We start from the raw sequence: 27,349 nt of genomic DNA, 5'->3' as shown, positions 1-27,349 counted from the left end.
TACTACTTACTACTACTACTACTACTACTACTACTACTACTACTACTACTATTACAACGATGACGATGACGACGACGACTACGACTACAACTACTACTATAGTTTTTGTCATTATAGCTATATTGCGTAACTTTAAGTTGCCATGCAAGTTTATTTATTAATTTAAAAAGAAAACTATTTGATTGTTTTTATTTTTGCTCACATGATACATTGGAATGCTGTATATCTTGTGTCATTCCATATTTAAAATCTTTACAGGGTGCTGTTTTCCGTCATTCAGAAGATGTGCAAGAAGAACCTTTCAAGCCAGAGGAAGAGATGAACAGTATTATAGAGGAGCTTCAGTCATGGAAGGTTGAACACGAAAAGTAATCAACATTTTTTAAAAATAAAGTCTTTTTCAGATTACTTGTTTATTATTTTAAAACTTTTCTTATTTATTTGATTATGCCCCCCCCCCCCCTTTTTTTTTAGTCGATTACTTGTGTTGCTAATGCTTATCAATCTGGTCTTGGATTCACAACACTTTTTTTTTGGTCAGTCATCTTGCTTGTGTTGCTGACGTTTATCAATACAGTCTTGGATTCAAAACACTTTTTTTTGGTCAGTCATCTTGCTTGTGTTGCTTACGTTTATCAATCCAGTCTTGGATTCACAACACTTTTTTTTGGTCAGTTTCTTGCTTGTGTTGCTGACGTTTATCAATACAGTCTTGGATTCACAACACTTTTTTTTGGTCAGTTTCTTGCTTGTGTTGCTGACGTTTATCAATACAGTCTTGGATTCACAACACTTTTTTTTGGTCAGTCATCTTGCTTGTGTTGCTTACGTTTATCAATACAGTCTTGGATTCACAACACTTTTTTTTGGTCAGTTTCTTGCTTGTGTTGCTGACGTTTATCAATCCAGTCTTGGATTCACAACACTTTTTTTTGGTCAGTTTCTTGCTTGTGTTGCTGACGTTTATCAATACAGTCTTGGATTCACAACACTTTTTTTTGGTCAGTCATCTTGCTTGTGCTGCTTACGTTTATCAATCAGTCTTGGATTCACAACACTTTTTTTTGGTCAGTCATCTTGCTTGTGTTGCTTACGTTTATCAATCCAGTCTTGGATTCACAACACTTTTTTTTTGGCCAGTTTCTTGTTTGTGTTGCTGACGTTTATCAATACAGTCTTGGATTCACAACACTTTTTTTTGATCAGTCATCTTGCTTGTGTTGCTTACGTTTATCAATACAGTCTTGGATTCACAACACTTTTTTTTGGTCAGTCATCTTGCTTTTGTTGCTTACGTTTATCAATCCAGTCTTGGATTCACAACACTTTTTTTTGGTCAGTTTCTTGCTTGTGTTGCTGACGTTTATCAATCCAGTCTTGGATTCACAACACTTTTTTTTGGTCAGTTTCTTGCTTGTGTTGCTTACGTTTATCAATCCAGTCTTGGATTCACAACACTTTTTTTTGGTCAGTCATCTTGCTTGTGTTGCTTACGTTTATCAATCCAGTCTTGGATTCACAACACTTTTTTTTGGTCAGTCATCTTGCTTGTGTTGCTTACGTTTATCAATCCAGTCTTGGATTCACAACACTTTTTTTTGGTCAGTCATCTTGCTTGTGTTGCTGACGTTTATCAATCCAGTCTTGGATTCACAACACTTTTTTTTCTCAGTTTCTTGCTTGTGTTGCTAATGTTCATCAGTCCGGTCTTGGATTCGCAACACCTTTTTTTTAGTCAATCATCTTATTTGTGATGCTAATGCTTATCAATACCATCTTGGATTCACAACACAAACTAAATCAGGTCCTAAGGTTTGAGTCTGTGATTCGGCATTTTGATGAAATACCCTTAGGAAAGGCTTTTACGCATATTTTCCATGTCCTCTCGGAGATGGACATTAAATTTGGAGATGTCCATGGTGAAAAACTGTTGTTTTTATCCATAAATATGCAACCACTTTACAGTCTGCATATCTTTTCCTCCTTTTTGTAGAAAAACACCATTTAAATGCAATCATTTTAAAAGAAAACAAAAATAGGTACTTTATCAAATGTACCTCTACTGGAATAACAGAGAGAGAAGTTATATTTTTGTTTCTTTTCATAATAATGAATTGTCATGCCAGATATACCACTAAAAAAAAAAATGCTTTTTGATTACTGAGTACCATGTTTATTTCAGACGAATGAAGGAAATTCTAAAAACAAAAGAAGCCCAAGTGTTGGTAATTGACCATGATGAGGCGGAAGACGTATTTAACATGTCAGACAGCATTACAGATGAAAGTGATGTGGACACTCCACGAGAAGCAATAAAGACCACGCCTCACAAATATAAAGCAGATTTTCTCCTTAAATCTAAAAATAGTACTGATGTCACCCCAAGTGAAGATAACACATCCAGTTATTCAAGATTAGAACAATCATCAGCAGCAGAAAAACCTGCCACACCAAAAATAATATCTAAATCTAAGTATGCCATTCTGAGAGGGTCTGTAGGATCTTTCGACAATGATAATGATAGGGATGACACGAGTACAGATGATTCATTCGAACGGGCTTCAGTTACTTCTCCCTCTTCAGCATCCTATCAGCAAAGACCTTTATCAAGAGGAACTGGCAGCGTCAATAGAGATGAATTTGCTCCTGATTCGGAGATCTCCCCAAGGCCAAAATCCAGAGGTCAGAGTGGATCAGAGCCCCTTGCACCCCTTCGTGTTCCCAGTCCTACCCCAGCCCAGTTGAGGAATCCAGTGAGACCAGCACCAGACCTCTCCAGTCTCCTCCATCACCAAAGGCACCGAGGAAGTTAAGGTAAGAGGAACTATGATATTCAACATTGACAAACTTTGTCAAGTAGTAATAGTTGAAGTGATACTAAGCTGCTCGAAGCTGTGGATTGTAAAACGTAATAAACAAAAATGAATGTAACACCTTTAAAAAAAGAACAAAATACCAAGCACGGAACATTCCGGACTCAAAACCCTTCTTCAGCCAACAACAAAAAACAATGAAAGCTTAAATACATTATTAAAAAAACAAGATCAATGACAGAACATTTCTCTGTCGTCGATCTGGTTTTCTATCAATGTATTTATGATTTCATTATTTTTTTGCTGTTGGCTGAAGAAGAGTTTTGAGCCTGAAACATTCTGTGTTTGGTATTTTGTTCTTTTTTGAAATTATATTCATTTTTGTTTATCAAATAATAGTTGTGGCGAGATTAATTTCGTCAGTGGTGGCTAGAGTAATACCTTGAAGACTTTTTCAGACAACATTGGTTGCAAGAGTAAAGCATTTTCAAATAATAGTGGTAGCAAATGTAATGCCCCTGGAACTTATTCAAGTAACCGCAATATCAATAATCACATCTAGAGAACTTTGTCTAATCATAAGTTGATGGGGAGAGTAATGTTTGATAAGTTTTGTCAAATGAAAGCGCCAGCAAGAACTGTGCCTAGGGAACTTTATCATGTAATAGTGGTTGCAATTGTAATACTTTTTGACAAGTAACAGTGGTGGCTGTATTAATCCTTCATTGACTTTTTCAAATAACAGTGGTGACTAGAGTAGTGCTTGGGTAGCATTGTCAAATACTGTTTATCGTAAGGTTAAGAATAGATAAACTTTAAACAATTTCAGCAGTAAAAATCCTTTTGAAACGAAATTAATGCTTGATGAATTTTGACAAATAGTATTGGCAGCAAAAGCACTAATTTGACTGATCTTTAAACAAGTAAGTTGGTCTAGTGTGCATCAATTATTTTTAGCACACCAATGAGCTTATGTTATTTGGAGTTATTTGGAATATATCAAATTAAACCGGTAGGATGCATAATAATATTTTTTTGTTTTTTTTTGTTTTGTTTTTATTCCTAGTTTTTTTTCTTCTCTTTTTACAGAGTGGGACCTACAGGTCTGCCATCCTCATCACAACAACCTGTCATTCGAAACAGTCTAGGTTCTGCTTCTGGTCGTTCCCTGCCTTTAGTTCCAGGAACGCCGTCCAATGCACGTGGAAACATTGCACTCCTACCCTCACAGCCTCGTATTTCAAGACACTTACCAGAGCCACCGAGTTTACTGCCTCATCCACCAAAACACTGATTTTGTATTTGATAAAATTGATTTGCTTCATTTTTATTCATATCAATACTTTATAATGTCTGTCACAGGCTTGCTAAAGATACCGATCTAATCAGTACATACAAATTTCTTGGCTAAATTTTTTCAAAGTCAGCTGCAGATTCAGATTGTTTTGTAGAATTTTGGTAAAATTATAATTTTACTTAAGAGTTTGATTTGTACTCAAATTGAACTCCATAAAACTTACTTTAAAGTGTCTATCAATGTTGGGTTGTTTTCTTTGTGGTTTGTTTGGTTGTTTGTTTTTTTGTTGTTTTTTTTAGAATTCCGATTTTTAAAAGAAAACATGTTGTTTTTTGGGGTCTTTTTTGTTTGTTTGTTTGTTTGTTTATTTAACTGTTGCCTTCAGCTGGTCTGCTGTCGTCACCAAACTAAAAAAATCATCTGACAGAAAGGGTGTTACAACAATGTGCAGCCGTTTCAAAGTGCATGGTGTGCTATATGAACATTTTATCAACTAAATGATTACACCTCATGCATCATGTATAAATTGTTTAGAAATTTTGCCAAATTATTGTTATTGATGTTAATTTTTTTTTTTTCAAACTGTAGAACATTCTGTGATATAAATAATATTTTTTCTAATATATGAAACTTTCATAAGTTGAGCGATGTGAAAAGAATATTTGAATCTATGATTTTAAAAACTGCCATAAGGTGAGATGGTCAAAGCATTGCATTGTAACCTGGGCAATCCAGGTCCATTCCTTTACTTAGGGAATTTTAATTTTTAAATATTTTGCCAGTATCTTAATTCCCGATTCGCTCCCTTGAACAGCATCACTGATGCCTATTGATAACTGTTTATATTCCTTCTATACTTGTCTAAGCATAGGCATTGTATGGCGTTGTTAAAGAAAAGAAAGACTTTTAGTAGAATTTTCTGATGAGACAAATATATACAAGACTATAAAAGGATTGAATTTCTATTTTCTAGGCCATGGATTTGGAAATTCTCAGTTTTAACACCAGTGGTGACTTATCGCCATCAGGCCTTAAACAGATAATTTGTCTTGAATCACTCTAATTATTTCGAGTACAGATTTTAATAACATTGCCAATGACAGGTCTTCTAGAAACATAACCTGTTATACCTTTCTCGGTTGCTTTTTGTCCTTATCTTGGTATGATTTTCCTTTACTCTGGTTCGAGTCAGTTTCTTGTGAAATCACCCCCCCCCCCCTTACCCCTTATAAATCTGACTGTATTTGGAATATTAGAATTCTTCTGTTTTCCATTATGATGGGGATCCCATGTCGGCGTCTGTGTGATACTTAGATCTACTTTTGTGAAATATTCCCCTTTGTCTCAAAATTTTCCTGGCGTATTTGACCCAAGTATTGAAAACACAGAACAGTGAATCTTTCTTCCTGTCCTATTTTGTATTGTGTATTATCCACCTTGAGTGCAGAAATGACCTATGAGTGTCGTTAGTGTCGTTCATTTTCTAAAATTATGTAACTTTAAGTAAAACAGCTTATGCAGTTTGGTATCATATAAATGAGCCTTTCCTTGACATTCCTTTGTGCGAAATCTAAGCTGACAATCTTATTTGTCAATTAACTTAGGTTGTATTTGGAAAGAAAATAGAAAAGCTGTTTAACATGAACCCAAATACGATTGTATATAAATGATTTTAAAATACAGCGTGACATTGATTTAATATTTCTTTTTATTTTTTTTAGTCGAAAGTCAAGATAGAAGTTTGTTTGAAAGATGAAATAAAATAAAATAAAATTCCCTTTATTCATCCCCAAGGGGAAATTTGTCTTTAGAGTCTATTCCAAGGGAAGACTGGAATAACTCAGGCGTCAGCTGGAGTGCAGCGCCACAAAATGAGCTGGGTCGAGGTGATTAGCTCAAGGCCACACAACGAGGCGGGTAGTCGAACTCGGTACCTTTTGGGTACGTAACAAAGACCGTACTGCTGATCCACGCTGCCCCCTATATTTGTTGCAAGTAAATAATAATCAACGTCTCACTTGGAATAAATCACGTTTTTATAAATAGAAATCAATTGCAATAAATTCGTTTAAGGGTATATAATTCAGGGATAAAGAATCTTATGTAAATAATTCAGTGGTGCGATAACTTTATCTTTATCTAGTTTTTGTGTGTGTGTTTTTTGTTTAAAAATAAATAACTCAATTTATTCAAAGATTTGCTTTTCATTTGAGTAACATCTGTCCCTTTTTTTTGTTTTGTTTTGACAATGTAGAGGCAAGTCTTTGATTTGTTATAATGATTATTTATTTCATGTGGATAAACTGCTTTCTTTTTCTATGCAAAGACGAGTCATTTTCCGAGTTCAGATTATGCAAATTTTGGTTTTCATCCATATTTTGTAATTATTATTTGTAAAAATCTCCCCGTCCTTAAAAAAAATAAATTTATTATTTTGAACCACTGCTTGCGCTTTTGTGTGTGTGTGTGTGTGTGTGTGTGTGTGTGTGTGTGTGTGTGTGTGTGTGTGTGTGTGTGTTTGCGGGATTTTTAAAAAATCCACAGATGTTTTTTGTATATATATTTGTGTTTGTGAGTGTGTGTTTGTATGCATAGTGGTGATGTGTATTTGAACAAAGTAAAGGTATGTGTTTGACGGATATGTATGCCTCTCTGGATTTATGTATGTGTGTGTGTGTGTGTGTGTGTGTGTGTGTGTGCAAGAGAGAGAGAGAGAGAGGGAGAGAGAGAGAGAGAGAGAGAGAGAGAGAGAGAGAGAGAGAGAGAGAGAGAGAGAGAGAGAGAGAGGGTGTGTGTATAACTAAATCCTTGAATACCAGACTGCATGTTTAGGTGTGTTCAAAGTCAGCTCAGCCATTTAAAATAAATATTGTTCATTTCACTTTGAAATTTTATTCCTCTGCCGTTTATTTTCGTACTGTAAAATTATTGAATTGCATCTTCATAAATAAAAGCTCATCAAAGCTCGTGGTTGCCTTGTGGTTTTTATAACTGGGTGTGCTCTGCATTATGGTTATTAAAATTCAGTTACTTCTTGTGGGTTTTATAAGAGTTTAACATATGTTTAATTTGAATCCTGAATTTTCCCATTTCTTTCTTTTGTTTTACCTATAAAACAAGGGAGCCTAGGTAGAAGCCCTTGGCCTCTTATCATCTGCTGGCAATGTGCTCTTGCCCTTTCTTCTTTTTCACCTTCACATTGCTTCCTGTTCTTTTCCTAGAAGGATTTTGTCCTAGCCCAAGCTGAGATCCTTTACCAAGAAGGAAAAAGTCAATTTTGATCATTTCAAAAATATTCTTTGACATGTAAATTATCTCCTTTTTATATTTATTATGAATAGTTAGTTCATTAATCTCTCTTATTCCTTTTAACTCCATCTGGAGTGTAGGTCCATCATGGATCTTCACCCGGAACAATCTCTGGCTACCACCTTCCAATATTTTGACACGTTTTAGCTCCAAATTTAGTGTTCTTTGCTACATTGTTAGTGGGCATCCTCTTGTCCTCTTTACCACTGGCCTCGAGAGTTCCATTCAAACACTCCTTGTGATGGATGGGTCTCTTTTCAGTTTTCAGGGTGTGTACAATCTATTTCCACTTGCTTTGTTGGATGGTTGTCGCAATGATTTGATGCAGGAAAGTGTTAATAAAAACCTGTTGCTTGTTCTCTACGGCTTTACGGGGTATCACTTCATTATTACTTTATTAAAATTTGATCGTTTCCCTCTTTCTTAGCGTACTGTGCTTGTGTAGTAGTGTAACTTTCAGGTTGTTCCAGACTAGATAGGCCTACTTGACCTAACTTAACTTATTATCTTCCCTCCTCGAAGAGCATAGTAGTAGTAGTAGTAGTAAGCTTCGCAGTCTGAATGACGCTTGTTGAGAATTGTGTGATTCAGTCATGGTCGATGAGTAGAGCTGCTCTCTCCATCCATGTTGTTTATTGTTTCCATTGGTCACAGTCCTGGGCCGAAGAGCATAGGGTTCCATACTTGTCCACTACCCTGGTCTGTCCCTTGCCTATTTTCTTCACTGCTGCCCAGGTGAGGCTAAACTGGTCTGAGGTCTTTACTGAAGCAGTGAATGATTTCCAAGCAGTGAACGACACAGGAATAGTTTATTCCTCGATCTTCCTCCATTTGGTGAGTGAACTATTCTCCTTTTCTTAATTTTTCTTGGACACTAAACTCTAAACCTATTCTCACTTTACTACTTTACTATCCCATCACCCTTCCTTTTTACTGAAGCTGAAATAGCGCAGAGAACCAGGGATGGGGGGGGGGGGGGGGGGCCAAGTGATTAAAGCCTTCACACATGACATCCCAGGTTTTTCCCCTGAGAGTAAGAAATTTAGCCCCTATTGCTCACTTTGTAGTGCTGCACTGCGGCTGATGGCTCAGTTATCTGAACAGAGGTGTGGGTCAGTCACATCTCCTCACCATGCAAAATAATCAAGCTGCATTGAATTAGATGATCTGTACATGCTTAAGATTTGGTTTAAAATAAAAAAGAATTAAAAAATTGAGCTTTTATATAGCGCAATATCCACTAACTGTGCTCAAAGCGCTTTACAAGGGGTCACTGGCCAACAGCAACATTTAACATATAGGACGGGACATGATGCCTGTTAGGCGATATTACAATTTTTCAGACAACACAGTTCTGTTAACAGCCAGGTACTTATTTTACACCTGAGTACGGTGAGAGAATGTGAGTAAAGAGCCTTTTCAAAGGACTCAACTATGCGCCGAGCGAGGCTCGAACCCACTAGATTTGGTTTAGATCCAACAAACAATAAAACGTTACAATAATAACTAATGGCTTGGACATATCTTCAGAAATGGACTACCAAATAGTGCCAGTCATAGTTGTAGAAAGACTATATAACTATATTTATTTACAACTGTTCCTTTAGAAAATGAGAGAAGGAGAAAAATAAACAACGAAAAGTGTGATAGTGATTGCACTATATATAATGGCTTTTAATGGAAGATCCAAGAAATAAGATGATGTGAACAGTGGAGGACAGATATCACGATTGAAGGGCAGATAATCCAATGTCTACAAGGCTTATCAAATCTGACCTAGAGCCTCAATCTGCTATTTGATTTTAATGCCTCGGTGAATGGAATACACAGAATTACAAGGGCAGCGTGGCTCAGTGGTACAGTCTTTGCTTCGTACCCGAAAGGTACCGAGTTCGATCATCTGCCGCTGCGCTGTGTGGCCTTGAGCAAGCTCAATTTGCAGCACTGCACTGCGGCTGATGCCTGGATTATTCCAGTCTTCCCTTGGAATAGAGACAAATTTTTCCCATGAGAGGAATAAAGGGAGTTGTTTTGTTTTTTGTTCTTTTAAATTTAATTTTCTTATTTTAATATTTTAAAAAAAGTTCTTTTTCAATGAAAAAAAACCATTAATATCCTCAATGAAGCATATAATTTTAATACAAATTACATAATTTATTATATTTATTCAACTATCAGCATCAGAATTGCCTCGGCTTAATATAAGATTAAGATGGCTGATCACAGCTATGATAAATCTAAACATTGATCTCAGATTTCTGATTGTCCTTCAAGGTCATAGTTGTCCTGCTGCTGGAGGAATTTTAATTGTTAACAGTAGCCACACACAGACATGCGTGGAACCTATCTGCCCACTTACCCACCCACCCACACAAACAAACAACACCATGTTTTATTATTTGGTACATTCAAAGCAAACATTATTTAAATAACTGGTCTTTGTCAATGAATAAACTGCATACAATATATTATATTATTCTATACTTAAATTTTCTGAACGCCTGATTATCATATGGCGTATATTGGTTTCATCGCACTATGATGATAAGGATCAAACTAATGGCTATCTTTCCAGTCTATGTTTTATGAATTCTTAAAAAGTGAGTTGAGTCCCCTCTTAATGTAACACCGCAATATGTTTACGTGGGCAACTTCAATGGTCATCTTTTGTATGTAATGGCTGCAGGAGTGAATATTCTGATAAAGATCTGAAAAAGTGTGTATGAAACAGTGTTAAACAAAGCAAGAAAGAAAAATACAAGAAAAAAAATCCCCAAAAACCCAGTCTTTTTTTTCTAATTTTTTTTTCTTGTATTTTTCTTTCTTCTTTTTCAGATCTTTATCTTACACCAGTGCCTGTTTTCTAATCTTTCACTTTGAATATTCTGATAGCTGCTGTTCTTGCTTGCAGTCTAATTGCAGCCATTCAATAAACTATTTTTTTCTAACACACACTTCTCATGAAATATATATGTTATAAATATATATATATCAATTTTTTTTTCTGCTACAAATTATCAAGTTTAGTATTGTCAAATTAAATACCTCTTTTTTAAAAGGAAAAGATTATGAGGGGACAAAGAACAAATACTTTGAGTGAATATCTATTCATCTACTATCCAATTATCTGTCCTACACTGTATCACTTATGATAAAAAGAATACATTAAAACAGATCAAACAAAATGTAATTTATCGCTTGATACAATTATCGAATAAGACAAAACAAAACACGAGTGCCAAACGGTGCAAAGTAAAAAAAAACAAAAAGGTATCATACAAAAAAACAATACAATTAAATAAATCCAACATATATCAGTGTTTATTTTAAAGTTAAAGGGATCAGAATGTTGAATTATTTGAAAAAGGAGATACAATTTTAGATATTCTGACGTCAAAATAAAAAGTAGTCCTTCAGAACCTTTAGGCCCATGGAGCCAGAGTTTATCCCAGTTTATAATGGGTGAAATGGACAATAGCAATTGCTCGCTACCATTTGGATTGGGTGCTAGTCTATCGCAAAGTACTTCCACCAGATCTAACAGACCCAGCTACCCAATCACTGCTGGGTGGAAAGGGGGGGGGGGGGGGGGGGTTCAGAAAAAAATCTTGACTTTACCCGGGTTGATCTCTCACTTTGTGTGTGTAACGCGAGTGTTGTACCAACTGAGCTGTTGGGACATAAATAACAAAACTTTTTCATTTTTTTCCTACAAAATCTCCTTTATACTTTAAACTAAAAAATACACACTGTGGTTCAAATCTCTAAAGTAGAAGTCAAAATTGGAAAAACTACCCACGATTAAAATTGAAACTTTTTTTAACCAAGAAAAAGTGAATAAGCCGAAAGTGTTGAAGGAATAATTTTTAATCTTGCAACATAATACCAATGCTAAGTACGCCAAATTGTTTTTTTGTTTTTAAGGGTTTTACGGTGCTTGCAACACATTAAGGTCATATCAGCGCCAGTAAAAAGGAAGAAAATGGGATCGTAAAAAGTTCTAGAATTACAATTAAAGAAACCAAGAGAAAATAAGACAAAGGGGGAACTAGGAACAAATAGGGATCAGATGTAGATTCCAAGAGCATACCTTCAATGTACTTGGTTTGAGATCACCTATAAGTCTCATCCGGACACAAGCACAAAATCCAACAAGGAGGAATACACTCAAATGCTCACATTATACATTAAAAATAAATAAGATAATACATGACAGAGAGATGATTTACAAGGAAAAAAATATCATCTCCCAAAAAAATATCTATGCATTTGACTGTTTCCCTCCCAGCTAGGACTCCGGCCAGGGCCAAGACAAAACCAAGTAATCTCATTCCAAGACAAAGACAGAAAGCATGTTGGAAAACAGATATAAGGGGATAGAAGACACAGTATGTACCTCCCTGCCCACTATGAGAGGTCAGGATCCCCACCCAGTAAGTACGCCAAACATTTAACACGGAAATGGAAACAGGAATTTAAAAATCAAAGTAGACATGATATCTATTGATTAAATTTTTCATTTAGATTTCAAATCAAACAACATAAAATGTAGGCTAATATTCATCACATTCAGAAAATTTAGACGATTAAATAATATGCAATGATAAATAACAGAAACGGTACAAACTTGTATCTATCAAAGAATGCATTATGATCAGTGCAGCAGCAAACATAATATAGTACAATGGGAAAAAGTGCAGTACTCTTACATTTTCAACAAAACATGTTACTCCTAATGTGCAGAAAGGCATTGAAGTGATTCGAGACTGTTCTAGAAAATGGATAAAATGACAAAAATCATTCAATAAATAAATAAAAACAATTGATGATAAGTGAAAACAAAACATTGTCTTGACTTTAAGTGGTATTCATCATTATATCATGTATTTAAAAAATGCATAAGCTGGTTAGAATCTTAATATCAGTCACATAAAATATAAAATAACAAACTTGATGTGAAAAAAAACCCCTTGAAATAAAGTTCTAAAATTTTAAAAACAAACAATTATCTATCAATGAAAATAACAACAATAATGATAATAATAAATGTATGATAAATAATGTATAAATGAGACAGATCTGTATCCATTCAGCATCATTAACCATAAACTTTATTTTAATTTTCTTTCTGATTTGGCTACATGTACTCGAAACATGCAATAAAACTAAATATATTACAATTTAATGGCACATATTTATTACATAGACTCAATGAGTTGGAAGCCATATCAATTTATCGTGTATCTTTTAAAGAAAAACTTCGTGGTTATTTTATTGTAAAAAAAAAGTTGAATCAAACTTTCTTTCAAAAATTTCAAAGCCATCTCAAATCTTGGCAATCTATTTGGTTAGTTCAAATATAATATATATAATGGCTTTAGCAAATAATATGGCCTTTAAGCTTATTTGGATGGGTGAAATATTCTTTGGTATTTCAACACGGTGGAAATAGATTAATTAACCAGTTAGTTGCAGTTAACTGGTTAAAAGTAAAAGAAAATGCAACTGATAACTATCAAGATAAATAGTCGTAATACTGGTTAGTGGTCTGATACTGAAGAAAGAAATACAACAATGATTTATATAAAGTATAGCAAATCAAAACATGGTATGACTTGTAATCTTGATCTTCTATCAATGATATATAATTCCAATTTATCGAACGTTTAACTTACAAAGCAAAATCAAAAAAATATTTCGTTATCACCGTCGTAAACAAAAGTGCACTCCTTGTATGAGAAAGAATGCAATGCTTTTACGGACATTTTTTAAATCCTACAATATTTATTGATAGAATTACAATTACTGCAACAGATTTTACCCGACATATAATTTTCATCATTACTGATGATTCTTATTTCAAAATAGAAGATCTGATAAGGCGATGTATGTGGAATAGCAAAAAATTGGATTTGGAAAATAATGAATTGTACTTAATTTAAAGAAAAATAATGCTGTTATAAATATCATTGATGATGAGAATAACATTTTATATCAACATCCTCTCTCTCTCTCTCTCTCTCTCTGTTCACTCGGAGACAAATTATTTAATCGTGTCAAGTTTAGCATAAATTCTTGATCAATTAATTTTAATTAAATGGGTTTGACTGGAAATCGTTTTATTTTTAAAATAAAATATTCTTACAGGCAAATGATGAAATGACATGAAAGATCAACAAGAAATGTAAAAAGAGATTGATGTTTTGATGTTGGTCCTAATCATGATACAACACTTAGCATGTTAAAACTTTAAAAAAATAATTTAAAAAAAAGCTTAAATCAATATCCAGAAAATGGATGTCAAAATTCCATCCGATTATTGAAATCATTTTCAATATGATTTTCTCTCACAACTTTGTCAAAAGCATATCATTATGTAGGTATGTAATAAAACTATCGACCAAATCTCAGCCTTTACTCTTTAATACTCGTCAGACTAATCAAGAAAAGGACAATATCAAAGCCGAAGAAAAAAAAGAAGCAATAAAAGATAGATAATGAACAGTATTCAAAAGAAGATCACATAAACATAAACCGAATAAAATTTATCGATAAACATGAGTAATAATCCTTGGTGATCCAAACTGTGCCTCTGATCTTCGTCGTTCTTGAATCCTTGGCACCTTGCCCCAGTCAAAGCTACTATACATGGTTAAGGATTTCTTCAACCGGCGAGAATTAACAGCTTCCTCTGGGTTTTCAAAGTTTGGACTGCGAACGCAAATTGTAAAGACAGGTTAATATCAGATTGTTGTATGAGTGTTGAATGTCATACTTTTTATAATTCATTAGCAAATTATAATCATTTTTGGATACACTTGATTGCTTGTGCACGCATGTGTGTGTGTGTGTGTGTGTGAGAGAGAGAGAGAGAAAGAGAGAGAGAGAAAGAGAGAGAGAGAGAGAGAGAGAGAGAGAGAGAGAGAGAGAGAGAGAGAGAGAGAGAGAGATGTGTTTATGGGGGTGTGTGTTATGTGACTTTGATTTGATGTTTTCAACAGCACGTGTTATTTTCCTTTTTAAATGTGTATTAATAATAATAATAAATCAATATACATATATATATAATTATTAATCAAACATTTTATTTTAAAAAGCAGTGTCATGATATAGTGTCACAATGTATTTTTTCATTATGTTGTCGCCATTGTGTCAGTCAATTTTCAACTTTCAAGGTCTCATTAGAGCTTTATCCATATCTCCAACTTCAAAAACTACAGAAAATGTTCAATGAACCTGAGAACCATAAATGATTATAACAACTTCTCAAAAGAAATTACATCTTCAACTTCTTCACAGAAAGAAGAAGTAAAGGTGCAAACTTTTAAGCATTATTTGTACTCTTTTGACATAACATAAGAGAAGCAATTGAGCAAATTGCCCGAGGTATTTTATTGAGGATAAGTCAGTATCTAAATGAATTACACAAATTAAAAAAAAAAGCTCAAGGGGATAATTTCAAAACATGAGATTAATATCTTACTTGTTCCTCAAGTAGTTGTTGGCAATCTCTGCCGTATCTGAAAGAAAAAAAGAAAACAAAAACTGAACTTGTAGAAATCCAAATGCTCCGATTTTAGAGTAAATGCCTGTCACAAATATATAAACCAAATTTAACTTCTGGTTACATCAGAATTTTTAACCTCAGTTATCTTGTCCATTAAGCTGGATTAACTCTTTTATAAAGACAAGAATAATTGAAAAGAATGCGACAACAGTATCTCATCCAGAAAGTGTCTGGAATTATTGTTAGAACCTGCTTCATGATAGACATTATGGAATTAAAATATAATTAATACACGATTTTTGAAAATATTTTTTGATAACATCTTTTCCAAGCCAGTGTTTCCTCGGCATGACATATGTATATCTTCAAGTTCATATTTAAATTTTATTTTTTTTCAAAGGATAAATAACATTTTCAATTCAAGCTGATGGATTCTCCTAGATGAACTTCGATATCTTCGCATTTTAGCATTGTCTAAAGCCTCCCATCATTTTTAGACTGAAAAAAAAACCCCAAAAAACAAAACACACATGCAGACAGAAAAAAAATCAAATAAAAATTTAAAAACAAAGAAAAAAAAAACAACCCTCGTGCGCCCCCCCCCCCCCCCCCCCCCCCCCCCCACAAAAAAAAAAAACCCCAAAAAAAAAAACAAAACAACAGAAAACATATAAAATTTTTAAAAACAAACAAACATTATTCTTTATTCTATACCATGAATGAAAAGTATTATATTCAGGTGGAGCGATTTTAGTTAAACATCATGTTTCAGGTATTTGAGCTAGGCAAGAATAATGGGGGCAGATCACTGATTAGAAAAAAAAATCTAATAAAAAGGAATATGATAAAACTGCATCTGGTAATATACCTGGTCGAATTGGAAAAGATTTTCTTGGTGTTGATGGATAATATAAAGATGGTGGCCCTTGAGAAGTCCTCCCAAATGCGACACCTTCCCGAACTTTCTCCTCGTGTTGTTTGTAGATGCGACGTGATATATCTCTTTCCTGTTTTGTTACCTCTATAAAAAAATAATAAAAACAAAACAACACACTGGATGTCAATTATGAGGATCGAAATGACAAGATGCAAAGATGCTACTACACATTTAACCACGAGTGAATCACCACAAAAAGGAAATTCTTCTGAGATATAATCAATGTGTCTGATGACATGTTGTATTTGTATAAAGTTGTGCTGAATGTAGCACACAGGGCATAGAAGTTGCCAGTTTCAGGGAGTTTCCTTATTGGTTTGGGTACAATCGCTTTCAAAACAAAATCATATTGTCGTTTTAAGTTTCCACGAAAACACGAAAAGAGGTGTGTATGATAAGAGTGCCAAACACAGCAGAAAAAAATACAAGAAAAATAATACCCCCCTCCCCCCCTCCGAAAAAAAAAAGTGCAGCCTTTTTTGACTGATTATTCTGGATTATTTTTACTTGTGTATTTTTTTCACTCTGCTTTGCCTGTCACTGCATCTTATGCAACTTTTCGGATTGTTATCTTATACTAGTACTTGCTTCCACCGTTTTCACAAGTTGCACATAAGAAGTATATTCTTATGATCTTATCTGTTATAATATTTTTTTTCAATCTAAGAATTACTCATTTCAGTTAAACGAAATGTTTTGTTCCTTGAAATAAATTCTATTCAATTTGCAAATAATCATATATGGGGAATATGATCTTATAGTAGTAGTAGTAGTAGTAGTAGTAGTAGTAGTAGTAGTAGTAGTAGTAGTAGTAGTAGTAGTAGTAGTAGTGGTAGTAGTCGTAGTAGTAGTAGTAGTAGTAGTAGTAGTAGTAGTAGTAGTAGTAGTAGTAGTAGTAGTAGTAGTAGTAGTAGTAGTAGTAGTAGTAGTAGTAGTAGTAGTAGAGTAGTAGTAGTAGTAGTAGTAGTAGTAGTAGTAGTAGTAGTAGTAGTAAGTAGTAGTAGTAGTAGTAGTAGTAGTTAGTAGTAGTAGTAGTAGTAGTAGTAGTAGTAGTAGTAGTAGTAGTAGTAGTAGTAGTAGTAGCGTATGCTATACCTCCAAATTCATTTCGTCAACCCAGCTTCGAAAGTCTGCCTCCGCCCAAGGAACTGATCTTCTATAGACAATGCAATGTCACCATTCACGCCGCCCATGGCTGGTACAGGTAACATTACTCTTTTTAATTGAGTCCATTTAGTGGATATTACGCTATATAAAAGCTCTTGATTTTTTAAGGATTTTTTTGGTTTGTTTAAAAAAACATTTCTAGACATAAAGGTGATATCAAGAAGATTTTTTCAAAAGATCTTACCTGCACGGTCTAGAAGTGTTAAAGATGGTACTGAATTTATAACAAATAGTCGATATTCCGGCTCTTGTGCGATGGGGTTGTTGAATAAATCTGTTTGAAATAAAAAGTCGCTTATTGTTACAATCTACAAACAAATAAATAAAACGTACAATAATAATATAATTTAAATAATTTGAAAAACCTTTTAAAGATAAAGGCATTCTTTGATTGCAGAAATTTTATTGATAACGATTCACTATAGCAGCGCAAATTCCATATTAATATTTTTTTCTCTCTATTTCCTTTATAACTAAGATTATGTCTTCATTAGGTACCTGCAACGATTGATAAAAATCAGACTCTGCTATTGAAAAACAATCAACTTAATTGTGAGAAACAGGTATTGTATTCCTAGTGATAAAAATACAAATGTACACAGCACATCAATCTCTTACTAAGAATATTTAAAGTGTTCATCCGGTCAAATTCTTTCATAACTTTGTCCAGCTTTGTCAACTGGTTATTATGGAGTGTCAGCACAGTGAGACAGGTCAACTGACGTAAGCAGCCAGAGATATCACTTAATTGGTTGTCATGGAGATGGAGTTCACTCAGACGAAAATTTACACTGAGAAAATGTGCTCTGCGTAGCTGAACAGGAAAAGAGAAAGAAATAATATTGAATTTAAAAATAGCTGAAACAAAAGAGGTGGAATATAAAGAGAAGGAATCAACAATAATAATAACACAATGAGAAGTTAAAAATGTTTGTTAAAAGATGCATTAATAGTCAATATAAATGCCATATGACATGATTTAAATTAAAATATATATATTTTTTTAATTGAGCTTTATATAGCGCAATATCCACTAACTGTGCTCAAAGCGCTTTACAAGAGCCTTTTTCAAGGAGTCAACTATGCGCCGAGCACGAGGCTCGAAACTAGGACCTTCCGATCCGAAAGCGAGTGTCATACCACTAGACCACATAGCCGCACATTTATGCAATATCGGCAAACTAAATTAAATTCAAAATGTGGAGTGGTGAAATGATGAGTAAGAGCATGGACATGAAAATTAAATGTCAGTCCCTGATAGAAAAGAAATAGGTTCACTACCATAATGTTTCTGTTACAATTGCAGTCCTACAACAATGTTTCTGTTACTGGTACAGGGTAGTTTAATTTTGTAGATAAGAAAAAAGAAATTTGCATTAAAAAAACTGGCGCAAGGTATCTCGTGTTGTTAACTTACACAAAACCATCAATGACCCAAAAGCACCCCTCATCATCCCAAACTATCAACATAAAAAGATCAGCTAGTTACGCTACACGTAGTTACAATGCATCACAATACTGCAACCTTTTACAGGAACAGATACATACAAACACATCTTTTTTCCAAAGATCAATAAATGACTGGAATGTCCTGCCATTGGACGTAAAGTATGTTGAATGATTGATAACAATAATAATAATTGACATCTATTGTGTTGTATTTTGTTTTTCTTAAAAGAGGTAACAAAACAGGAAAGAGATATATCACGTCGTATCTACAAACAACACGAGGAGAAAGTTCAGGAAGGTGTAGCATTTGGGAGGACTTCTCAAGGGCCACCATCTTGATACCTGCTCCACTCACTTTTCTGAGTTGAATGCTTGGAAATTTTCAAAACACCGTTTTGAATGCAATCGCTTGTCAAAGTAATCTGTGACTGTTCCCTGTTTTGATTGGACTATAACTGAATATTTGCAGTGACGTGCCCTTCCCTTGGGGACTTTTGCAAATACAAGCCACCGAAGATTAAAGATTGCTTTATGTTATCAAATGAAGAAAAGAAAACATGTCACAATTTAATTAGAATTAATCATATGGATTTTATACCTTATTTCCATTGGCCCATAACTTTTTCAAGTATCGGAAACGTTTCAGGTCTGTTACCTCCAATAAACCCCTTTAAAAACAGAGAAAATAAAATATAGGGAAAAAATTGAAATAAATTATCAATAAGTCCTCCACTAAGTTAATTTGATTTTCTTAAAAACTGGAGAAATTCATTAATGAGCAAATAATAAAAATAAGCAAATAGCCAAAGGGATAAGATTTTGATCTTACACCTGTTTTGAGCTATACTGCGATCATCTCATTCTTTTCCTTCAACACAAAACAGCTCCAATTGCTCACTTTGTAGCGCTGCACTGCGACTGATGCCTCAATTCTCTTACTCATTTCTCGAGATAAAACTTTAAGAAGAATATCCCCAGAAGGATGGTACTTTTCATTTATTATTCATACAGGGTCACAGCCAAAATGAAGTTAACTTCTACGGAAAGGATGAATTATTTTGAAATTTGCATAAAAATCTCTTAATTTAATACATACATGCTAGGCTGAAAAAAAAATTCTACAGGGTTGCAAATTTGTTGATTTGTATTTAGAAAAATTTTCCTTCCATAATTGTTCTTTTGAAGACATGGAATGACATAATTCTTGTTCCTTTTAATAAGTATATTCATTTTTAAAAAATTACTTCTTAAAACGTTTGCTAAAATTCTGAAATTGCATGCATTCTAATTAGATTAGAAGTTATAGAGAAAAAAAATGTCACAAACAGATTGTTTCAATTAAGCAGCTGTTCTGATAAAGCGGCTTTCCAAATACCAGCTTTGACTGTAATAATAATAATAATAATAATAATAATAATAATAATAATAATAATAATAATAATAATAATAATAATAATAATAATAATAATAATAATAATAATAATAATAATAATAATAATGATGATGATGCTGATGATGATGATGATGATGATGATGATGATGGAGATAATGATGATGATGATGATGATGTGATGATGATGATGATGATGATGATGATGATGATGATGATGATGATGATGATGATGTGATGATGATGATGATGATGATGATGATGATGATGATGATGATGATGATGATGATGATGATGATGATAATAATAATGATAATAATAATAATAATAATAATAATAATAATAATAATAATAATAATAATAATAATAATAATAATAATAATAATAATAATAATAATAATAATATAATAATAATAATAATAATAATTATAATGATGATGATAATAATAATAAATGAATTTGTTACAAAAGTTACTTGCCTGTTTGATAAATATAGCTCTTCCACATCTTTGTCTCTCTTAATTCCCCTCCTCTGAAGAGCGGTCTCTATCGCCTAAACGTTGGATGGAGTGTTAAAAAAAAAGTTTATCAGAGATAACAACATAACATATTATTCACATTTAGCACACCTACCCTATGTGTGTATCAACTTTGCCATTTGTGCACATCAAAGATGCCAGAAGTACATTGTCCTTTCTTTTGTTTTTAACTTTTAAAATTCTACTTCCCCTGGATTAAAAAAAACAAGTTCAAGGTCATATACTAATTCCAGTTCATAGACCACATTTTCTTCAGTATATCCGTAATAAAATAAGCGCACTTGAGTGCATCATTTTAACTCAATTTTCTAAGTACAAGATGTGCTTAATATGGATAATACAGTAATCAACTAAGAGATACTATCATTGAGAGGGAGATTGGGCATGGGGTTATGTTTTTCAGACCTTTTTGTTGGTTGACTTATATCCAGTCTGCTATCATTTAAATTCAGAGTTGAATTGAGATATAATATTACAATTATTTGTAATAACGGCACTCTTGTGATAATCAATAACAAGAAGCTCTAACAACAGAAAATAGGATAAAAAGGAGCAGATCTATATAGGGAAAAAAATAATAACTTTTTGAATAAGGGTAAATGGATTGTTTGATTATCCAATGCATGGTGAGGCAAAATGTATGTTATATGAAAATAAAACAAATAAAACTTCTGTCAATCTGGATAAGACAATATGTATTTCCTTTTGTATAAATTCTTAAATATGAAAATTCCACTAAAATCCCCTTATATGAAGGTCAGTCCTATCAAAATTGTTCAAAGAAGGACCATAATGTTTTTGATGGATCAGTGGTACCATAGGCTAGAGATGCCTAAATCAGTCAATAAAATGGAGAGAAAATAAAAGGAGTGAATGTGACTTATATAAAGGGAACAATACAAAGTAAACAACGCCCCAGCCTTTGACCTTCCTCTGGTTACACACAGAGAAAAAAGAAAGAAAAAAGTTAAAATTTATTACATGGTACACAGTACATTACAATTTACACATGTGGAAAACAAATGCTATGAAGCATATGTCACGCCCATACTGGAATATAGTAGCTCACATACATCACAGGAAATCATTGAGCTAGATAAAGTCCCACTTCGGAGGGACAGAATTGTCACTGGAAACTATGAGCGGGATATGAGCATAATTCAGCTTATAAACGATTTCCAATGGAAACCGCTACATGAAAGACGATCCATCAACAAACTCCTCATATTCCACAAAGCACAAAACGGAAAACTCAAAACTCCAACTAGCCATTTGAACGGGACAACAACAAAACAAGAAACTCAATTTTTAATTTTGAAATCTTCCACTCAAGAACAAACCATCATCTTTACTCTTTATTCCCCTCCACGATCCTACTTTGGAACTCCCTACCAACCACTTGTAAACAAGCCTTTTCGACTGACGACTTCATAAAATCGCTTCCTGCTTTTAGTATAGTATAGTTTTCCAGCGTATTAGGCGTTTTGTGCCTTTGCTGATCTTGGCATTCAGTTCATCGAGATAAAAGTCAATAAAAAGCCCTAACAGATCTTTTGACCTGTATCTATAATATATAAACTTTTTGATAAATTGAAGGCCCTAACCCTAACAGATCTTTTGACCTGTATATACGTCTAACCCTTTGATGGGATCTTAATGGGCGGTTCAACTATGCTAAACATGTAATCTGCTAAGTGGCTATCTAAGCTATTTTTGAAGGCGTTGACACTTGGAGCATTGGTCACCGTTTCAGGGAGACTGTTCCAGCGGTCGATCACACGTTGATTAAAGTAGTGTTGCCTAAGCGATGTGTTACACCTTGGTTTATGCAGCTTGTAATTATGACCTCTGGTTCCATTGTTTGCAAACACGAAAAGTTTACTCTCGACTTGATACAAACTGTGTGTAAACTTGTATGTTTCAATCATATCACCTCGTACTCGTCTGTATGTCATGCTTGGAATTTCAATACGTTTCAGTCTATCCTCATATTGCTTATCTTTCAACCCAGGAATTACTTTTGTTGCTCTGCGAAGCACGCCTTCAATAAGTTTCTTATCTTTCTCAAATTGTGGTGACCATACTGAGTTGCTGAACTCGAGATGGGGTCTGACTAATGCAGTAAATAGTATTTTCATAGTTGCTGCATCTAAATAGGTAAAAGATCTATTGATGAGTCCAAGGATTCTGTTTGCCTTATTAACTTGTGTTTCTATATGCTTTGAGAATTTTAATTTAGTATCAACATGTACTCCCAAATCTTTCTCAAGTTTTGACTTATTCAGAGCTGTTCTGTCGCTACAGTGATGCTGTCTCATATCGTAGTGAAAGATTTTGTTTTTCGTTCCAAGATGTAGCACTGTGCATTTTCCAGCGTTGAACTTCAGTTGCCAATCGTCTGCCCAGTTGACTAGATTGTCAATATCTAACTGAAGACTGTCTCTATTTTCTAGATTGTTTACCTTTCTGTATACTTTAGTATCATCGGCATACATTGAACATGAGCTAGACAAAATACTTGGTAAATCATTAATGAAGATTACGAAAAGAGTTGGACCTAAGACGCTGCCTTGTGGCACTCCACTAAGAACTTCTGTCCAATTTGACACTGTGCCTTGCACGCTAACTCTCTGTTTCCTGCCTACTAGAAAATGCTTAATCCAGCTTAGAGTATTTCCTTGTACACCATGAGCTTCCAGTTTGTTTAAGAGTCTTTGATGGGGAACAGAATCAAAAGCTTTAGCAAAATCTAAGTAGATTGCGTCAACCGAAGATCCTTGGTCGAGAAACTCTGTCCAATCATTTAAAGTCTTTAGGAGGTTAGTTGAACATGACCTGCCAGAAACAAAGCCATGTTGGCATTCAGACAGTAACTTGTTGTTCTTTAGGTGAGTTATGACATAGTCTCTAATAATGCTCTCCATTATTTTGCAAACCACTGAGGTGAGGCTAACTGGTCGATAATTGCCCGGATTACTCTTGTCTCCTTTCTTGAATAACGGTGTAACTTGTGCTTCTTTCCAATCGGGTGGAAGAGTTCCTGAGTCAAGTGATTTTTGGAACAGTAACGCTAATGGTTCGGAGAGTTCTTCTGACAACTGACATAATACGCGGGGGTGGAACATGTCAGGTCCTGGGGACTTGTTCATATTGAGTTTGTCTAGTTTCTTCTTTACAGTGTCTTTGTCGAATTCTATATCTGATAGTATGTTGTTTACACTTTTTCTTTCACATGTAGGTATATTAGTAAGATCCTCGTTGGTGAATACACTGCTAAAGAACTTGTTAAGAATATTGGCTTTGTCAATGTTAGATGAGGCTGTCTTATGATCATCATACAAATCCGCAATACCGTCTTTAGTCTTCGTTTTTGTTCTAGCATATGCAAAAAACTTTTTCGGGTTCACTTTAGCCATACGAGAAATAGATCTCTCATAGTCCTTTACAGCAATTCTGCATAAGCTTTTGGCTTGATTTCTGGCCCTCGTGTAATTAATATAGTCTGCACCCTCTCTAGTTTCTAAGTACTTTTTGTAAGCTTGCTTCTTTTTCTTGAGTTTTGCCAAGACTGTAGGATTGATCCACCGAGGTGAAGTTCTGTCTGAACTACTTTTAACTTTTGGTACGCTGATGTCCACTGCAGACATAACTTCAGATTTGATAATAGTCCATGCATCGAGTACAGACAGGTTTATTATTTTTTGTGTTAGGTCTGCAGCTGAGACTAATTCAGAAAGCTGTTTGTAGTCGCCTTTATCGAAACAGTAGCGGGGTTCGTTCGAGTAACATTTCTTTGTGTAACATCTAAAGTCAAAATATAAAACCTGGTGGTGACTCTTGCCTAGTGGAGCCTCATGTCTTATTGAGTCAATCATTGAATGTTCATTTGTAAAAACCAGGTCCAAAATATTTGGGTTTTGCTCTGAACGGTAGTGAGTTGGTTGCTTAACGTGCTGTGTTAAGAATGAATCCCTGACAGCTTCCATGAATTTAGAAGCAGAGTGATCTGAGTCCTTGGGGATAACTCGTTTGCCCAGTCTACTTCAGGAAAGTTAAAATCTCCCGTAACTAGAACATGTGATTTGCCTTCTGTCATTTTAACTAAAAGTTCATTAATCTTATCATTGTTTTCAAAAGAGCTATTCGGTGAACGATAAACCGAGCCAACTAACATCCTATCATTGTCTCTAAGTGTTATTTCACACCAAACGGATTCTTTGGATGATGACAAGTTGTCTGACAACTTGACTGGTTGAGCATTTAGCTTTGAACGAACCCATATGGCTACACCACGATGACAACTTTTATCCTGAATATTGTGAAAACAATCAAAGCCTGGAATCTGAAGTTCTACCGGCTCGATTTTACCTCTTTGCTGATTTTTAGGTAACACTTCAGTTATACTTATAACATCAACACTCTCAGCATCAATCGTTAATAAAAGTTCATCTCTCTTGTTGATAAAAGAATCTGAATTTGTATAAAAGCACTTTAAAATGTCCGTACGATGACGGTCTAATTTTTTGTACAAGCACTTAAAACTGTCCGTCTGATGGGGGTTAAAAACATTCTGTACATTAGAACTAAAATCGTTGGTTATTTTCTTTCCTCCTCCTCTCTCTTTCTGTCTGCTGGCCTGCCCTGTCTTCGATTGGAATCTACAACTTTCCCCCTCCATATTGTCCACTTCTCCTCTCCCCCTTTCTGTATTGTCTCTTCCCTTTTTTTGTCTCTCATCTCTACCAATTTCCTCATCTCTTCCCTTTCTAAAGGGGTGTAATCCTTTTTTAAAAAAATATTTTTATGTATTTCTGATTGGCGGAGTTTACGACCATTTCTCAGAACTCCAGAAGCCTGCTCCTCATTCTTAATTGATATCAGAAGAGGTCTTGTACCAGGGGCTTTGGAGTGTAGGCGTTTACAGGTTGATATGTCAACATCAGTGTCTAAAGTTTCTTTACAAAGCGAGATGAGAAAGGTCTTATCATCTCTAATACGCTGGTCTAGTTCCTCAGCACTGCTCTCTGGGATACCGAAAAAGACAATATTATTCTTCCTCCTATCTCTTTCTGCTAGTTCCTTTGCACTCTCTGCTGTCACTTGGCTAGCTAAGTCTTTTCTAACCTCTTCTGCATAACTTTGTTGGGCATTTGCTGTTGGGTTTCGTGGGACACTCTTATCTCTTTTCAAAGTATCAATTTCTTCCCTGAGATTTAAAATTTGGGACTTCAAATCTTCTAGAACATTCCTTTTAAAATCATCCAGGATTTCATTGCATTTCTGTTCTATTAATTTATCTTTTTTGACTGCTGACATAGCTGGTCGCTCGCACTCCTCACAAAACCAGTGAAACTTGCAGGAATCATCTATCAAGAGGGCATATTGTTCTATTGTTATTTCACTACAAACTCTGCAAACATAGCAATCACATCTGTCACAAATAATCATTTCATGGTTTGGATCACTGAACTCTTGGTGACATACTTTGCACTCATCAACTTCAATAGTAACATTTTTCGATGATTTGTTTTTTCCGCCATTTTGGGTGTTTACAACCTCAGTTTCAGAAGTCTTTCCATTGACTTTTTTATTCTTATTCTTTGACATTTTCACTTCAAAATGATTAAAACTATAAATTTATATCACACAGATAAAATATATTAAGAATTTCACTGAATTTCTCCTCTAAAAATTTGTTAACTTCGAATAATCTGATCACAAAATCCTTGAGAAATCAATGAGCCGCCATCTTGGATTTCTTGGACTTGGTGCTTTCCTCTCAAATGCCAGGATCATTGCCTACTGGCCTATACTAGATAATAGCCAGGTCTACAAAAAAAAAAAAAAAACAAAAAAAACGGTGGATAAATAGGTCGTGAGTTATTTTAAGGAAGGGAGAAAATTAACAAATGAAAATCTTATGTGAACATTTGATATTATAAAAACACTTTTGCACATGCCTAAATGAGCTAATAAAATGGACAGAAAATAAAAGGAGTGAATGTGACTTATATAAAAAAGGAACAATAGAAAGTAAACAACGCTCCAGCCTTTGGCCTTCCTCTGCTTACACACAAAGGAAAAAAAAAAAAGAAAGAAAAAAGTTAAAATGTATTACTAAAGTAAAGCGAAAATAAATAATTTTAATTTTGAAAGTAGAGACACCATGACAACATAATGTATACAAATATATTAATAAGTTAGAAAAAGTCATAAAATTAATAGCCATTGATTTGTAATCCCAGTCACTTTTATATTTACATACCGACACAATGAATAGCGAGGATAAGATAAAGTAATATAATTAAATTAGCATTTAAATGTAAAAATGTAAATAAATAATTTCAATGAAATAAGGGCATTGGCTGGACTTCTAGTTTGAAATAATCTATATCATTTTTTATCATCATAGTAGCTAGGACCTTAGTAAGTATAACGGTATTGTTAACAATTTCAGTAATTTAGTTCTCGAACGACCGTGCCCTCATCGTTAGAATTAAAACCCTCTCTGACTTTTCAAAGATCCCATTAATAGCTAGTTAAACCGTATGGCTGACATGAAAATCGATATATCATGCCTGCCAAATCCATTTGGCACTAAGCCCTCATTCAGACCGAGGTCTTTAATCCGCTTTCCTAACTTAGCTATTCCTCTACTAAAATAATGTAAAAAATTATATTAATTTAAAAAACAAATCGTGTAAATATTCTTCCATTGACAAAGCCACTCTATATTATTGTCTGTAGAATATAAAAGTTCAATCCAGTTAATCCAGTCGATAAACATATGAATTAAAGAATATACACCAGACCATAAATAAACCCTACCTCCACACTGGAAGCCATTTTGTTCGTTGCTACAATAACCCATTTAGAGCTGTCAACGCTTTGTTGTTTTCGTAGTCATTTTTATTTAGCAATATTTATTTTTGTCAACAAGA

The 27,349-nt window shown here is 34.2% G+C and overlaps 2 protein-coding genes across 2 annotated transcripts in view; one reads left to right on the top strand and one right to left on the bottom strand.

Moving 5' to 3' along the window:
- Positions 1 to 7,078, top strand: part of LOC144977983 (uncharacterized) — a 22,637-nt gene extending 15,559 nt beyond the window's left edge. Inside the window, 5 exon segments of the mRNA XM_078923389.1 lie at positions 259 to 368; positions 2,183 to 2,762; positions 2,765 to 2,814; positions 3,903 to 6,752; positions 6,814 to 7,078. Of these exon segments, the coding sequence (XP_078779515.1) occupies positions 259 to 368; positions 2,183 to 2,762; positions 2,765 to 2,814; positions 3,903 to 4,107 (945 nt within the window). The 3' untranslated portion in view covers positions 4,108 to 6,752; positions 6,814 to 7,078.
- Positions 7,079 to 11,113: 4,035 nt separating this feature from the next.
- On the bottom strand, positions 11,114 to 27,266 carry LOC144977982 (leucine-rich repeat-containing protein 72-like). The gene is made up of 8 exons (XM_078923387.1): positions 27,237 to 27,266; positions 20,349 to 20,422; positions 19,078 to 19,147; positions 17,649 to 17,844; positions 17,215 to 17,304; positions 15,795 to 15,947; positions 14,903 to 14,939; positions 11,114 to 14,130 (listed from the first exon to the last, which is right to left on the bottom strand). The coding sequence occupies exons 1-8, from the start codon at positions 27,252 to 27,254 to the stop codon at positions 13,965 to 13,967; spliced, it is 804 nt and encodes a 267-aa protein (XP_078779513.1). The 5' UTR covers positions 27,255 to 27,266; the 3' UTR covers positions 11,114 to 13,964.
- Positions 27,267 to 27,349: the final 83 nt, after the last annotated feature.

The sequence above is a fragment of the Berghia stephanieae genome, chromosome 8 (assembly GCF_034508935.2).
Source record: "Berghia stephanieae isolate SIO BIC M18660-M18661 chromosome 8, UCSD_Bste_1.3, whole genome shotgun sequence".
In the NCBI taxonomy this organism is placed as follows: Eukaryota; Metazoa; Mollusca; class Gastropoda; order Nudibranchia; family Aeolidiidae; genus Berghia; species Berghia stephanieae.
The sequence above is the reverse complement of the archived record's forward strand: the minus strand, read 5'-3'. Positions and strand labels throughout refer to the sequence as shown.